The sequence below is a fragment of the Antennarius striatus genome, chromosome 20, assembly GCF_040054535.1.
Source record: "Antennarius striatus isolate MH-2024 chromosome 20, ASM4005453v1, whole genome shotgun sequence".
NCBI classification, from domain to species: domain Eukaryota; kingdom Metazoa; phylum Chordata; class Actinopteri; order Lophiiformes; family Antennariidae; genus Antennarius; species Antennarius striatus.
Genome location: NC_090795.1, coordinates 11,526,010 through 11,543,724, shown reverse-complemented (window position 1 = coordinate 11,543,724; position 17,715 = coordinate 11,526,010). Strand labels below are relative to the sequence as shown.

The 17,715-nt window shown below is 40.7% G+C and overlaps 1 protein-coding gene across 1 annotated transcript; it reads left to right on the top strand.

The window, feature by feature from the left end:
- The first annotated feature begins 1,441 nt into the window (after positions 1-1,441).
- zmp:0000000991 (uncharacterized) lies at positions 1,442-16,295 on the top strand. The gene is made up of 5 exons (XM_068304200.1): positions 1,442-1,510; positions 6,883-7,001; positions 7,111-7,297; positions 9,671-9,716; positions 10,274-16,295. The coding sequence occupies exon 5, from the start codon at positions 10,583-10,585 to the stop codon at positions 15,422-15,424; it is 4,842 nt and encodes a 1,613-aa protein (XP_068160301.1). The 5' UTR covers positions 1,442-1,510; positions 6,883-7,001; positions 7,111-7,297; positions 9,671-9,716; positions 10,274-10,582; the 3' UTR covers positions 15,425-16,295.
- The last annotated feature ends 1,420 nt before the right edge of the window (positions 16,296-17,715 follow it).

The window sequence follows — 17,715 nt, the reverse complement described above, 5'->3', positions numbered from 1 at the left end:
CAGATAACTGTAAATTAATTAGAAGTTAATTCAAGGACAACACCAGTCCGGTCTCCATGTGTGCACTAGAACTGCTTGTGGTTGCTGTAATCATTCCTCCTGTCTATATTTGCCATGAAGATATACCTTACATAACACTGCCAGGAGCTAAATCATCCTCATTCTGTGTTAATATGTTACTCACGTGCAATCAAAGACATACTGTATAGTCAACCTGTGAGTATTGTTTTAAAAGAGACTACTGATTGAATACCTTTACAACATTAAAATTTCTCTTCTAAGTCAGAGTTTTGGCCATTTTAGAAGAGCCATATCATAAATTCAATGTGTCTTGGTTTTCTTTTTACATGCATATACAATTATACAATTTCCTGAGGCTTTCCATATACAATACAATTTCCTCCGGGATTAATAAAGTATCTATCTATCTATATATGTGTAATAATGAATACTGTATATGAATGAATTATTAAGTACAACTTCTTGATGAGTTGACTGGAATCATCTCTTACACCAACTAGGTCTACTGCAGATTTCCACTGGTTTGAAAGTGTTTCATGTGAATCTGCAGTATTTTTCATTATTTATGACTTCTTATTATTTGTAAGATTATGGGAGAAAATCCATGCAGACACGTGTAAAGCAAGCCTGGTTCCAACCCAGAACCTTGTGGCTGTGAGGCCTGCTAACCCAATATTTTTATATTTTACTACATAAAGTCTTCCTGCAAATAATACAAGATAAGGAAAACCTGTGAGAACAGGAAGATGGCGGTGTTCTCCCTGCATAGGGAGTCAGAGACATAATGATTTTCTGTTGAGTATTGAAGGGTGTGGAAGTCTGACGGACGACAACTTTGTCCTGGCTTGCACAAGTATGAAACTTTTTTTTTATTTGTGATGTTGCTGCTGAGTTGCCTGGATCCACAGTAAACATACAAATATTCTATTGACAAACAATTAAGCTGACAAAAACCCACTCCTGAACTGAGAGTGAATGACATTCGTGACAAAAAGAAGCACATAAATCTTCCTAATTATACATCTGGAGGGATGAGTGACTGTTCTCATTTGTTTTATTGTAAACCCTGGAGGTCATGGTTTATTTTGGGATTAATATTGGTGAACAGTTATGACACGAGAATGGGCTGCACAGAGTAAATGCATGAAGCAGATAAGGTGTCCTGAGAAGGAAATGTCCGAGGTGGAGAATTTCTGGAAGGGGACGCGGCCCGTCAGAGTCCTGGTGGCTGCGCTCACCTGTCTGACCAGAGGTGTTGGACGTTCACCTCCACGGCAGGACTGACATGAGCACTTCGTCTGTCATCTTTTCAGTAATGTTACTTCCACAAATTTTTTGGATGCATTGTCGCGTCAGTGTGAATACTTGAAGCTCACTGAACCGGTTAACACAGAATGTCAACAAGTGACGCACAGCCGGAGCTGCGCGCTGGAGGAGGAGAGACTCCTCCGCCTCCGTCCAGGACCGAGACGCGGACTGCAGCAGCAAGGTACGTTCAAAACGCTCTAAACGGCATTTAACAGCGACTTTCTCCGTGTTCTGTAATGATGTTCCTCTGATCGACATGTTTAATGTCGATACGCACTTTTTAACATCTCCGATCGGGTGCTAGGGACTTTTTAACCGCGCTGCGAGCTGTTTTCTCGGAGGGAGAGTAACACTCACCGAACTGCCTTGTCTGGATCTCCACTTTTAACATTGGTACAGTTTGTCTGGAAGAATGTAAGCTTCTTTCAGCCAAAATATTCCAGTTTAGGATTCATTACCCGACTCGGTTGAATTCGGCTGTGAGTTTAATGCTATGTCTGTTTGAAGTTTCACTCCTGCTCAGCTGTTCCGACACCGACGGCATGTGGCCGCAGCAGGGTGTGAGAATAAACGTAAGTTAACACACCATCTACCGACAAAAAATATTTTTTTTAAAAACCCAGCCTATTTAAAAGGATGTATTTATTATAAACCTGCAAATTTCCAATTCGTCTTTCCGTCGGTATTGATTTGTCCACTAGAGGGAAGTGCAGAGTCGAGGCTTCCAGCAGCCCATAGGAGGTTATAAACATTGCCAAATGCGGAGGCAGTGATGTTCTCCGTGATGGGCTGTGAGGCTGTTTAATATACTGCATGTACATGTGCATCCAAAGATTTTGGTTTGTTTGTTTGTTTGTTTGTTTGTTTTTACTTCAGTTTTCTTCTGCACAGATGTTTTCTGTCTTGCTTGAATTACATCTGCACTGGCCCGTTCAGATCCAGTGGTCCTGCTCCATTTCATTCGTAACATAAGCCTCCAGAAAACAAGCCCAAACATGGGTGAAGTGAAAGCAGCCTGTCTCCAGCCATATTCATTATGAGCAGATCTTTGTTTTCTACACAAATCTGTAATGGAGCTCACTTTCACAGTAGCCTGGTGTCGTCTTCTCGTGGAAGACCTGCAGGTGCATCCAGAGCCTTTATGGGGTCCCCTACAGATTTTGATGTGGGCACCTCCCACCAACAGCACCAGTGACTAGGGTTAGTGTGATGGTTCTATACATCCAACACTCAGATTGTCAAAATAATTTGTACCTGTAGGGTTTTATCAGTCTGACATGTTTTTATGTGCTTTTCAATCTTGGAGTGTGAAAGTTGTTGAAGAAAAAAATATAGAGGTGAATAATTATAGTTTAAACCTATATATGAAATTCAAAGGTGCTTAGTGCAGTGCATGTTGTGTGTCCCTAAGAAAATCTGACGGATTGCTCTTTGGACTAAGCTGTAAAGGTTTGCAGCAGTTCTGCGAGCTCATACATGCACATCCATGTCAGCAGCTTTCAACCGCCTGTGCATGTTCCCAAGCTCTGTTAAATATCTGACATCCTCCTGCTAATACTCTCTAAACCTGTCTCCCCTATACACAACTATATACGCATACATAAATAACGTCAAGTCTGACAGTATGCAGGTGTGGCAGCAAACCTCAGGCTCACCCTGTGCTAGCAACCTTTTGCCACCACTCTGATAAATGATGAATTCATGGGGACCTTTTTGGATGTGTCTTGAAAAGATTTCTAGGTTTCAAATCATTTGCTGTAGTTTGAGCATTACATGCAACTGCAGTGTTAAGTACACACCCACACTTTGGTTCAGGCTGGATTATTGTGGTTATGCAATCGTTAGCTGGCAGATACAGCGAGCACACACCCACAGCGAGACTGACCTCAGTACAAGAAGACACTAAAATACTTGTGTGGTGCACAGAAATGTAATGGAGCCTCAGAGCTGGTGAGAAATAACAGTTAGTCATTGCTGTGTAAGACAGCTCACACAGTCTGAAGAACATGCATGTTTCTTGTCTGTGGGTTTGACTTTAGGATTCAAGTTGTTTGTCATGTCAACACAGAATTAGAGGAGAATAATGTTTACACTGTTCGTTTTAACCCAAGCATGAGGTGAAGTTCCTGCTAAAAAATGGCGTCACTACACCCCAATTGACTCGGGGAAACCAGGGACCAAATATTTATTTTATGTATCGCTTGCCAAATATTTTTCTCAAGAAGTGGAATAATGGGCTGGAGCCTGGAAGCAACATTGTGAAATTCTTTGCTTGACTGCATCACAACTTTAAACTCCCTGACAAACAACTAGCAGACATTTAAAACAAAAACATTGTGTTTGAAATGGCAGAAGAAGCATTTTTGGGTTGTATTTTGCTGGACTTGAATTAACTAATTTGGTGTCTTAGATTTCACTGAGAGACTTTTACCTAAAGTATGAATTAATTAGACAGAATTCTGTTAATAGATTTTTCTTAAATTGATAAAGCTGACATAATTTTTCCTAATTTATGTAAGAATTTAAGTTTTGTTGTATAAAGATAGCTCTCTAAAAATGTTTCCTGGTTTCATTCATCAACTCTGTTTGAATTGACACACCAAACACTACTGAACCACTGAAGGAAATAACAACCAGATTATTAAATACTAAATTTTTCCTTCACAATAATTTGGGTAAAGCATTTTCATGTAAGAGGAAAATCATATTTGCTTTTGGGATTTTGATCATTCTAATTGTAATAGTGTCCTATTGCTCATCTAGTTAGGGTCCCTTAAGATAAGACAGAAAAACACTAGTTTCTCACACTCAAAGGAACAACCAAGCTGAAGTAAGAAAGAGTGAACGTATGGTGAACATGCATCCTGAATTACTGGACTACATAGATATTTGAGCGGATGTTCATACAATATATTTTTCTTGTATGATTTAAATGACTTAACCTCATTAAAGCGTTCTTTTAATGGGATTGTGACACTAATGTCTGTCATTCCTACAGCTTTACCATCATTGTTGGTGTGATGTTTTTTCCCGCCTCTGGGAAAAGAAGGAATCAGAGCCTCACTGCCATCCACAAGGAAGTTGTGTTGACATTGGCATGTAGCTGTTGAAAACCCTGCAGAATTCCTTCCCTCTTCATACTGTTCTCAGATTCTCTCTCATGTCATGTCATGTCAGGCTTTTTTTTTAATCCTAATAGAGATCAGAGCTGTAATAAGTTCTCCCTGCGGGATAGGTGGTTGGGAGGGGTGAGATGGTCCATGGTGTGGCAAGAAAGGAAAAGCTAAATTCTCCCCTTCATGGGGTTATATCAGGTTTGTGGGTTAAAAGAGGAAAACATCCTCGACAGCACAATGACAGGTAGTTATTTTCATCTCATGTTTAGTAGCTGAGGATTCATGGTTGCAGCAGCAGGTGCATTTATGTATTTATACATTCTCATGTAGATTCCCACCGACCTTTACAATGTCATCATCATCATCATCATCATCATGCTCGGCAGTTGACACAGTGGTGTGGGTTCAGTGTCACACTCTATCAGTAAATGCGGATATGCATTCTTCAGTGATTATGAGAGTGGGTGTGTGAGCTCTGCACTCTGGATGGGAGTGAAAGTGTGGCGTGAGCAGAGTCGAATTGTTATACAACCACTGCTTATCACTCCAGCACTGCTGATCTGATAAGATGAGGGAGGGAGACTTAGCTGTGTGACACTATTCTTATGAGCAACCTTTAGCACTAATACTTTTTTTATATGTATGTAATTCACCAGGAAAGGTTAAGAGATCCTGATAAAAATCTATATTTAAATCATTGGGGGGTTTTTCCAGCAACATTTTCACTCGTGCTTAAAGTGTCAAACCTCTGGAGCTTCACGTTCCCATGTGGTATCACTACGATTCATCGCAAATTGCAACACATCGCCTTCACACAGACTCCATCAGCTTACTTGTTGTACAATTTTACTTCACTCCTCTTAAGCTTCTCTTGATGTATGCAGGAACAACTTTAGACATGAAATTCCCAAACATCTTCAGCATGTAATAAGTCTGGAGAGTGTGCAGGATGTTTCAGCTTTGTGCAGGAGGAGGCATGCATTGTCATTCTGCTATAAAGGCTGTGAAATTAAGCTCAGTGACAGTGATGGATGAATGCCACGCTAAAAGGCTTCGGGGTCTAGCTACAGTACTTCCCCACATTCAAATTGCTATCAATAAAATGCACTTTTGGCACCACAATAACACCCTGACACCACACACACACTATGCCTGCCATTTGCCCAGTAATGTATAAAACGCAATTCATTTATCAAAGGAGCATTCCGTCCTTAGTCCCAGAAAGAAAGCAATCAACCGTGTCAATTGTGATGATGAGCTGCATTCAGGTAAGACTGATGGGAATGATAAGAATTCACCTGAATGTTCCTCAGGTGTTTTCTGACATTCAGGTACATTAAAGTTCATGTGCAGCAGTGTGGTGAACATTTCATATGTTCAAGTTTAAACAGTGATGAGAAGAAACTTCTTTCTCCTGCAACGTCCCAGAGAGTCTGTGGACCTACTTTCTGTCATGTATCTCCATCTTAACCCAAATAACACTTGGCAAAGCAAACACTTGATTGCTACCTGTTTGGTATCAGTGGGCCATGTTGCTGTTTGAAGCAGTGGCTGGTTACAATGCCTGATTCACAAGAAGTGAGGAAGCGAGTGAATCGTGTCACCATTCCAGCCAGGTGAGCGCATAACCACTCAGGGCAGACAGCATGCTGTTCTTTCACGAACTGTGACATTGTGTGCTTGTTATGAAAGTGTGTCAGTCTGGTGTTGTTCAAATGCATCGTTCAAAACACTGAAGTTCGCCTTGAAGGCATTCGCCTGTCACACGTAGTATGTGAGTCAGGTGATGATCGTTTTCTTCGGGCTAGTTGTTGATTGCATTCTGCTTTGCCGTCAGCCTTGTCTAAAATCCCAGGTCCAGAGGCCATGTGTCAGACAGCGATGATTCGGAAATGTGTGGAATCCAGTGTGCTAATGCCACAGCACCAAAAAACCTGTTTCTGTGGGGAATGAGAAACTAGCAAACACCTATATATACAATACATTGATCACATCTATAGTGGGGGTTTTTTTGGCCTTAGAGGGTTGACTACTCACATGATCGGTCTGCATATAGTAAGAACTTAACAATAGACTGCAGACAAAAAATAAGTTAACAAAAATCTGATAACTAAAGTTAAATTTTTTGTAATTAAACCACTGTTTTTTTGCCATTTTTAATGAGGACGTGATCATTGACATTAGGAAGTGGGGCCTTTTTGATTTCCCTTGTCTCACTTTCTACCCTCGTTTTCTCTCTGTTGTTTTATTGTTGTGTTACACGTTACTGCGGCCACCAGCAACAAATACCTTCATTCTGACGACATTCATTATAGGAGCCAGTAGCTTCAAATGTTTTGCGTTGTTGCATGAGGGAAAGTCTGGAGATCGTCACGGATGTTTGAATCTCATTTATGTGTATTTACTGTTGGTTCTTATTTATTTTATTTGTTGTTAGAGAACAACGGAATGAAACAGTTGCTGAAAGGTTCCAGCAGAAAAATCTTCATGGTGCTAAAAAAACAGCTGAACAGCATTATCTCCTGTCAACCATCGAACAGGAACAGACCGACAGAGGTGATTGCATATCAACACATGTCCATACCTGTCAAAGATGGGCGAAGCTTTAATAACCATAAATCATAGAGTGACCAGATCATAATCCTGTTTTCTGTATCTATTTCAGCGCAAATATTAAGGACAGACACACTAAGACAAGAAGAGGCTTTTTGTTGTGGTGATTCAAACGTCCAGAACCAGGAGCCCATCAGAACCCGATTCACGTCAAGTATCTTCGTCACACTGTCTAGCAGCCAAGGCCTTGAAAAGCCAGACCCAAGTTTAAAGAAGGAAATAAACCCCTGTCAACACAGGTAAACAAGGACATGAGAAGACTTCAAAAAATCTGTGCAGGGTTTTATAGCAGATTCATTAAAAGGTTTTGATCTGGATCCACACTTCAAAAAGCATGAATTCACAGTGTAGCATTACGTCCTGAGTCTGAGTAGGACAAGAACTTACGACACAATGCAGACACGTTCATAATGCAGACATACGTTTGGTCCACAACAGTGTTTTGTGTCATGTTTACATGATATGTACTTTGGTTATAATAGATCCTAGTGTGTCTGTAAATTTTTTAAATTACATAAAGGGCATATTTATATATATTTTTCATTTAGTAGATCATTTACACCTTCATATACTGAGGCTTCAGCCATCTGTCACCTGCTGGGGGTTCAATTCTAGCCATTTGTTAAAGCTTCCCTTAGTTTTTCTTCTCCTGTCTCAAACAATTCCCCCTAAAAAAAACATTAAAAAATTCCTTAATCAGTTAGGTTGCATTTTGGCATGTAGTATCCATGCTACCTGATAACCAGCTGTATTCTTCTCTGCAACTCTGACGACTTGAAGTTTTTTCCATTTTGTAAACTTTAGCAATGTAGCGTTTTATTTATCTGTCAGTCAGATTCATAATTTGACCCAATGAGCTGTTCCTGGAGACTGGACCCCGCTTAGTCAAACAGTAACTGAACTGTGTCTGCATGTCTTAGCCACTAACACACTGCCCCGCATAGACAAGGACATTAACCCAGTTACACAACTTCTAGTTTTGTTGGACATAATTATAGTCATGTGTGTTTTTCTGTTCATAAATTAACATTATGTGTTGTAGTCAGTATGTCTTCACGCTCTGCACTCTGGTTTCCGACACAGAAAGAGACAAAGAGACCGTCCTTCCTTCCAGGAAGTTAAACAGCACGTCTTAACGTTAATCATTTACCTGTGTGCTGATGTTTTTTGTGTGACTACATTTTGTAAGTTCCCATTAGAAGAGAATTTGGACTGCATGTTGTCACAGTGGGTATAGGCTCAGAGATTGACTCCATTCTGTATGTTCTCCCCGTCTCTGCGTGGGTTCACTCCGGGTTCCTCCCACCTCCACAAACAGCCCACTTAGGTGAACTGGTCACACCAAATTGTCAGTAGATGTAAATGTGTGTATTTGTTAGTCTTTCGTGTAGCCCCGCGATGAGCTGGCGTCTTATCTGGGGTGTACCCCACCTCTCACCTATAGCCAGCTGGGATAGGCGAGAGGAGACCTGCAACACACAGGGGCAGTTAGGTGGCTGAAGCAAAAGGATGAATGGATAGAAGGGAAGTTTTCATGGTAGAATTGTTTCCTTGGTTTTTTCTGGGTAAATAAACGCTCTGTTTACACATGTACTGTGACACTAGTGGTAAGTATGTGTCATGCAGTTTGTGCCACATTAACCTCGTGAATGGAGGTCAATAATAGAGCTGAATTTATCGGTTAAAGAGAAGACACACCCCACACCCCTCTGACTGTGTACTCACAACCGAGACATCTTGCTGTGAATGTGTCAACTTGTTTTCTCTTCTTCGTGTGTGTGTGTGTGTGTGTGTGTGCGTGTGTGTGCGTGTGTGCGTGTGTGCGCATGATGGATGACCTGCCATTTGCACCATATAAGCACCATTTGGGTGTGGTGATCATTTCTAAGGAGGTGATACATGTGATACATGTGACGGTGGGAAAATGTTAAGTAAGGAGAGGGAAAGAGAGGGACAGAGGACAGGAATGCTGACCGTCCTGTTGATCCGCATTGCTGTAGCGAGTGTTAGTCATGTGATCCCTCAACTGCTTAGCAATGAACCAAAGTGAGAGCACAGGAAGACTGGTGTTCATATTTAATGATTAAGTGTGATTTCTTTCTCAAAGAAGAAAGTGTATTTAAATTGTTCGTCCTGAGATTCAACTTTTAGTGTTATGATTATGAATATATATATGACTCTATAACGTAACCGTGCGAATCTGAAATCAGCGTGAATGTCAAGTGTTCACCACAGTTCACTGAGAGTGAATTCACTATAAACACACAGAAAATCAAATCTAAACTGAAGAGATCTATAAATTAAAGTACGCTTATCATATTTATTTCTACGTTTATTTTAATGTACGTAACATGTCCGGCAATAATGATGAAGATAGATCATTTCACAGCCATTATTGTGGACAAATATAGTTGACATGTTATTTTAAAGATAACTTCCCTGTAAATCAGACAGATGATACAGTTCTAACTTCAGTCAGTCATTCTTGTATATTTCATATATAAGGTAAAAGTAAAATTTCCGTCGCACTAAACATTTCAGGCAATGGCAGTTTTAACTGTAATTACTATTTCTAATTGGTATTGTGTCTGCTCTTTGTCCTGTTCTACCAGTTTAACTGAAACACGACAGGGTGTGAGTGGGAACAGCAGACGTCAGGTAAGAATTAACCACAGTCATTACAGTAATGTTATGGGGATCATGCTGATGTGTAAAATATTCAAAACCAGTCCAGGCTTATAAGATCAAGTTTTAGATAACAAGTTTGTTGACACTGAAATTGTTTGAAACAACATGAAACATTCTTTAACACAAGTAATACTTAGGTACATTGCGTACACATGACAGTGGTGTGTGTGTGTGTGTGTGTGTGTGTGTGTGTGTGTGTGTGTGTGTGTGTGTGTGTGTGTGTGTGTGTGTGTGTGTGTGTGTGTGTGTGTGTGTGTGTGTGTGTGTGTGTGTGTGTGTGGCCTTTCAAATTTCCCACAAATTTCTAAATAACCTGTTTGTCAAGGCATGCAAATCTTAAATCGTTGCATTATGGGAACAGGACACTACTTTATGCTTGGTGATGATGTCAGATATTTTTCATTTTTGTTTGCAGATAATATGCTTGACAAAGCAAACTTATAATCCAACTTGTAATATAGATTCCAGATGTCTGACTGAAACAGTGTTGTAATTATCTGATGTAATAATTCCTCTTCTCTTCACAGATTAGTGAACCATCTTCACCACCAGATACCTTTTTAAAGGCAACCAATAACTCTGCATTGATTGAAAGGATATCAGCCAAGAAGAAAGAAGAGGTTATCACGGCTGTTTGCAGTGAACAGGAAACCACCACTGATTCAAGAGTAACTCGCAAAATCTCAGATGGGGAGTTTGTACTATATGAGTGTAATGACTTATGCAAACATCCATGTGTGTCAAAGTCAAGCACTGGGTCCAGATCGGTTCTCTTAGCAGACTATATCGAAGGTCAGAAACTAACTCATTTTGAGGGAGCCTCCAATCCTGGGACCATGCTTTCTTCTTCTATGGTAGCAGTTCTTGCCCCACACTGGACTGGTCGACTAAGACGAACCAAAAGATTCAACATCACGGAAGCCCAGGGTAATAGCCAAGATGCGACAGACACTGCTGTATATGATACCCGTGAACACTTTCAGGAGACTGCTGGTATGTCATTGACAGATGGATCACAAGCCCAATTGAGGGTTCCATTTGTGATTACAGGGAAGAACACATTGGACTGGTCAGCCAACAGTGGTCCTGCAAGGGTGGACTATGAATCTAGGAGGAAATACAATCAGTCTGTGTCTTTGGATGTAAACTCTGGAAAGATGGACAATAAAGATGCTGGTTCTTCAAGCCGTACAGCCAAAACTCTATCCCCTGTGTCTTCACATTCCCTTGACCTAAATGAACAAAGAAGGAATTTACAAATTGGTCATGAAGGATTGTCATCTATAAGCTCAAAACCAACAACCAGCAGTCTACTTCTGTCTTTAAGAAAATTCAACTCTATTGGCAGGATCCTGACTGCTGACCCCGCTGTCACTGAAATAAATCCTTTGCCTCTGAACAGTTCAAAGAGTGATCAAGCTGGACAGCTATTCACAACACAACTTTCTCAAAACTCACACAATAATAATACTCAAGAAATGTCAGGGTCCCTTCTCTCTCCATCAGCCATTTCTTATGGGACGACTGAAACTGGGCCCATCAAAGAAAGAACTTCCTTCGAAAAACGGCTGTTTTCAACAACAAAGAAAGAACCAGAAGATGCACCATTCGTTCAAACAATGAATAGGACCCACCCTAGTCTTTCATCTTCCAATCAAGTATTTCTAACCAGAGAACAATCTGAGAGGCTAGTTAATTGCCAAGGTTCGGACAAAAGCACACGCTTACTCTTAGAGAGCTCAGTCTCTCCAACCAGACATTCCCCATATGACCACTCTCCCCTTCAAAAAACACAATCCCTCCCCAGGCCCATTCTGACATCCTCTTCATGGTGGAAACAAGTTACCCAGGAAGGCAATTCTCTGCTAAAGTTCAGAGATAAAGCGAAGCTTACAGATGAGCCTAGCCTACCTGATAACCTGCCCTCTCCTAGTGTGGCCAACGACAACATCAGCGTTAGTGGTCAAATCCTCGATAGCAAAAACAATAATAGCACAACAGAGTCAGTTTGCAAAAGTAACGTGAACCTTGTTATGAAGACACAGGGGGGTACACACAGCCTCAAACAAAGAAATACTGAGGATTTACCTGAGTTTGAATCAAACTTGCCAGTAAAACAGAAATTCGACTTCAATTCAAATATTAAAGAACCACGGAAGTCTCAGAGTCTACCCGACGTTGTGTCCAGTTCTAAAAATGGCAGAGGTGCAACACAAACAATAGCTATTTACCCGAAACATTTTACTCAGCACAACATTAGTGATATTTCATTTGTTGAAAATGTTGCTAAAGTTCAACCCACATTACCTAATCCAAAAAACACACACACATCCCCAGAGACTTGCAGAAAATACAGTAATAATAATTATGCATCTAAAAACAACAGCATCCACCCATTTTCGCACAACAAAGAACCACAAATTGTAGCCACATCATTTCCTTCTGTTGCTAGCGCTAACATTCCCAGTCAAGGTCTTACCTGTAAAACTGGCTCTGGGTTCCCCTTAACCACAAACACCATTCTCCCTGATCCACTTACTCCACAAACCAGTAGTCATGCATCATCATATATTGGCACTTCTTACCAGACATCTAGATTCACCACCAAAACAAGCCCAACACCTCTTGGCTTTGAAAGAAGCTACAGCTTTGTTCCCAAGCCTCTCCATCCTAAAACAGTTTCAAGCCTGATTCCCACAGTTAATGTTTCATCAAAGTCAAAATTCATTCCTGTCCCCCCTACTTCCAGTGTCTCTTCATCTACCACAAGCAGCCATCCCACAGCAACAACTGTGTCCAGCCCATCCCTCCTTACTACTCCTGCTACTCCCACCACTTCTGCCCATGTTACTTCTCCTACCACTGTCACCACTTTTCTCTTAACCCCCCCAGGCACACCTATCGCCACCAGCCCCAACTACTCAGACAATCCTAGCCCTAAGGAAGGGACAACATTCTCAAACAGCCAAGAAAGAGACACAAAGAAACGTTCCTCCCATACAGAGGGAAAGAAAGTGAGACGAGTAACATGGCAGGACTGCGTGGATATACCTTGTTCTGAGTCCAGAGCTGAGGTGACAGAGCCAATTAGGTCTCCATCTCCCACTAGGTCCCCACAACATATTAAAGCCCCAGCCATCTTTTCTTTGTTAAGATCAAATAGTTCATCCAAAAGTACACATCGTCTTTCTTCCTTTACCCCAAAGACCTCAAGCATACAGGTGAAAGGCGAGCGGTACCGATCCTTATCCTCTGACTCTGCTGATTTAGCATCTGGAGAAAGAGAGAGATCTCAACAAAAGATTGGTGACTCTATGATCTCTGACCAGAGTGGACAGGATTTAACCACACCGAGACATCAGAGGGCATTATCATTGGAGTCTGGAACAAGTCACTCCCATTCTTCAGCACCCCTTTCCCACCCTCCGGACTTTTCAAGTGGTTATACACTTCGATATAGCTCCCCACCTTACTCCGCTCTCATGTCTACCAGGTGTGGACAAGGACAAACCAAGGCTATTAAACCAAGATCACCACTTTTCCTACAACCCACAAAGCCAATTTATACTCCATATATACCAACACACAAAGATCCAGATGAGACTATGACCTCACAAATTACCAATCTTCATTGGCCAAATAGCAATCTGCCACAGCCCCTATCTTTGCCTTACAAAGCAAAAACTGCCCCCCAAGAAAGTTCAAAATCCAGTGTTACAGAAACTGACAAACTCAACAATAATCATGTCATGGTTAAAAGTCAAAACTGCCAGAATGGCCACAGATCACCTGTCAGAAACAGAGTTCAGTTCAGTTCAGTGTCTCTTCAGACAGAAGGCTCGTCTTCAACAGGTGACACTGAGACATTGGTGTACGTTATTAAATCCAAAGCAGATGCACCTGTCCAAAAGAACACCACATCTAAACGACATGCTAGTAGCTCACCAGCGTCTCTCAGGACCAATTTAGATCAGCAGTCACAAGCTATACAGAGTCAGGAAACTGCAGGATGTTCAAATCAGGGCTTCAGTGCTGGCAGCTCAACTTATAGTCAACCCTTTGATAATGAATGCTCCAACAAGAGAATGAAGGAGAGTGTAGTGGGTAAAAGCAGATGTGTTTCAGTAGAGAGCAACAATGAACAAAGCCCAAAGAGAAGCCGGTTTGCACTCAAGAAAAGTGTCAACACTCCGAATTCTGGTTTATCAAAGTCAGAATCAGAGAGGGTTAGCAAAACTAATAACAAAATGGATCAGGTCTTTAACAGACTGAGGCAAACGTTTAGCACTAAAAGATCTGAGGATGATTCATCATTCCCATGGAAGTGGAAACGAGCTTCCCAAACACCCTCTGTCAGTGGATCAAGTGATATCAGCACCGTCAGTGACACAACTCTTGAGACTACCAAAAACTTAAGAAGGGAAGAGCTGGAGGAAGGGACGGTGCTGAGAAAGAAGGAGAAGGAAAGAGTTGCAAATCCAGGGAAACAAAACAATTACACTCTTACAACAACCTCTACTCCTGGGAAACCAGCCAGAGATAAGGTTTACAATATGCCAGAGAAACTCACTTCAGACACTGACCAAGACAGACAGACCTCTCGTCTGGAACACATGTCTAAAAAGCAGCCTCAATTGAGGCACAACCAAACAACACACCAGTTTGAGTTTTATAAAGACAATGGGAGAGATTATACACCACCAAACCAGTTCCTCTCTTGTAGAGATCCCAGTTCTGAAAAGAGCGCCAATCCTTCTGCTGCTTATCCCTCCCAGTTCAGGAAATCCTCATCTAGCCCCAGGAGCCCTTTTTCACCCTTCTCGTCTCTGTCCCCTTTTTCCTTAGTTCCCTCCCCTGATGTTACAGATGACAATGTTTTCTACAGTCCAAAGCTTTATCGTCGCAGAGATTCATCCTCACCATGTGAGCCAGGAGAAGGAATCAGTTTAGGAGGCTCCAGAAGAAGCCGTGTGTCCACTGGTCCTGTAAGTCCAGGACTGGACAATCAATGCTTTGCATCATCCTATGCAGACTTAAAGTACGGCATTGAGCCTGGAAAGTCATTTTCTGTGAGTTCAGTACTGTCCTGCCGACCCTCGGGACCCGGGCGCATTTCCACAGGATCCAGGTTCATGAGTGTGGGTGACCTATATGAATCTGCCTTGACCTGTGGAGATACTGGCAAAGACTATGATTTCCTGTCCCGTAAAGATTGCCGCATGTTGAATACCCCTGGTAATGATGGTAAAATCCGATCAAGATCTCTTCCTCGCTCACTCACCAGGCGATTGGCAAACTGGACATCTGGAGTCTCTGCTTTTCCACCTGATCGTAACTCAGCCTCAAAGCTAGATCATCTCTGGAAAACTAACTTGAACGCTGGTCACTTAGCGTGGGATACAGAAAGTCCTCCAACCCCTCCTGCAACGCCCCCTCTGTCACCAGTGTCCAGACAGATATCCACACCTCCAAGCCATTCTTCACCTCCCTTTCCCAGTTCATCAGGGGTGCTACAAGAAGTGGAAAGCCAGTCCTCCAGAGGACAGATGCTGTCTAGAGGTTATATATCCAACCTTAGCACCTTTGAGGAATTATCAGACAGCAGCTCAGACACAACAACAGATGATGAATATTACTTAGAAACAGGTGAAGATGAAGAAAAAGAAACAGAATTGTGAGCACAGCTGTCAAACCAATAAGTGTCTGAGAACCTGGAAGTTATTTCATGGAAATAGGAGGACATGAGAAAGACACTCTGTAAAAAAAGATGGGCTAAATTATGTAAAGTAATGTTGGTCTGTATCCTGCTGCTGTTTTTTTGTTTTTTTGTTTGTTTGTTTGTTTGTTTGTTTTGTTTACTTACCTGTTCAAAAGGAAAGGTGAACTTAATAGGAACAGATGGTGCCTGCATGACCTTTTTCAGAAGTGGTCACAATGACATTAAATAAGCGAGCATGATTTTATCAGCATAGCTTTAAAGGTTTGTGTCTGTACATGGTAGTACATTTAACTCCAAATGGACACTGTTTAATCCTTTTATGTTGTTTAAATGGTTTAATTGCATGAGAGATGAAATGTATATTTTGTTGGTCATTTTGATGATAACTGCTGTGTAAGGTAACAATTTTGACATAATGCATATGTATATTTCGTCAGATTGTTTGAAAAGTGCTGAGATAATATGGATAAATTAATGTAATCGTTAATCTGTTTCCTTCTGTGTTTGAAGAGTATTGATTAATAAGAAATTAATTATTAACACTTATTTTCTAGGGGCAGAGTTGCTTTGAACAAACATGAAGGCTTTTTGAATTGTGGGATGAAATTTAATAATATATAGTAATACTTTTAATTCATATTTTTCAACTGAGACAAGTTCTTCGATATTGTGATTGTACAGTGACAAGCTAAAGTCATTACAGATGAGTTTTATATGTTAATGTAATATTTCGAACATGAACTCCTATTTTTGGATGTATGTTTGTGTTAAATTCCTGAATAATATGGGTAACTTAACACTGTTTGTTAAAATAACAGCATTATTACTCACTTTGTCATTGAATTATTATTTCTCACCATATCATACTCTACCACTACCATTTGCACATGAAAGTTACGCTAAGTATTTGCAAACAGAATATTCAGTGCCCAAGGCTACATTCCTGACTGCAGTGAGATTTTTCAAAGGTCATGATAACCACAGTTCTTACTGGATGTTATCAGCTTGCAATAGTGTCTGCTATAGGTGGGGCTGTTACATTAATCAAGTGGGTGTTCTTTGTTCTTTGCTGTGGCAACGCAAACTGTTTCCGGGACAAACTGTCCATTAGGCTGTGGACTGAGTTGTAAGATTATACCACACGTGTATATATTTTCCTACGCATGTGTGTCTCCTACTCTTGTCTTTTTCAAGTATTCTTTTACTAGAGACGTTCGCCCTGAGGGGCTACAGTGTGCTTTGTAGTCATCACCCATGATATCATGTTGGAAAGATGAATTCTTCATGTTATGTGTCATAGTTGTCAAACCACTATCTTTAAGTCTGGTTCCTCATCTTATGTCATCTTCAAACAAGTCTGTGGTTTTTTTAATAGGAGAAACAACCTGAGTATTTAATGTTAGTACAAGAATCAATACGTGAAGGCTAAGACAGTTTTTTTCTACATATACTGAATGTGTATTAAATTTGATATTTAAGGTGCAAGAATGCACTACAAAAATATAAGTTAACTTCTGAAATAAAATTACCCTATGCTACCTGAAATGTTTTTAAAAAAAACAAAACAGTAAGATATCCACTTCCTACACAAAATGTTCAGAAAGATTAAAGTGAGAGTGCAAAAGATGGTAGAATCAGATAACACCTACCATGTTTGATGTCATGGTGGCATCAAACAGTAAGATGGCTGTTTTGCGTCTCTACAACATGCGTTCCTGGTATGTGATGTGTACATAGAAGCTGCTCTTGTTTGGTCAGAAGAGAGGTTAAACAAGATGAACTGCTTTGAACATTCATTTAATGCATTTTTTTAAACTTTTTTTTTGTGAAATGATGATGCTGTTTTATACCCCACCTCTCACCCCTTGCCAGCTGGGTTAGGCTCTAGCAGACCAGTGACGCAGTGTCTACAAGAAAGTGGATGGATGAATATTTTTTAAGATATTTTTTTTAGCTGCTATGCTGTCAGCCTATTGATGCTCAGTCAGCATTACACCGAACAGACGTGAAGATCCTATCAAATGTAACAAATAAAATAATTCATGATAATTTGACCACTAATGGATTCAATCATGAATTATTATTTTATTAGGGTCTCTTAAAAAACTAAATATTCAAATAAATTGCCATGAATCCCAGAAGAAAGTCTATAAAACTTTATTGGTATCCCTTTATTTACTTATTTTTCTGTTACTATGGAACTACTGTACACCTTATGGCGAGTGGAGCTCTTTGGCCATCTAGTGGTTA

Coding starts and splice junctions, on each gene's coding strand:
- zmp:0000000991 (XM_068304200.1), top strand. CDS start 10,583: ATGCTTTCTTCTTCTATGGTAGCAGTTCTTGCCCCACACTGGACTGGT.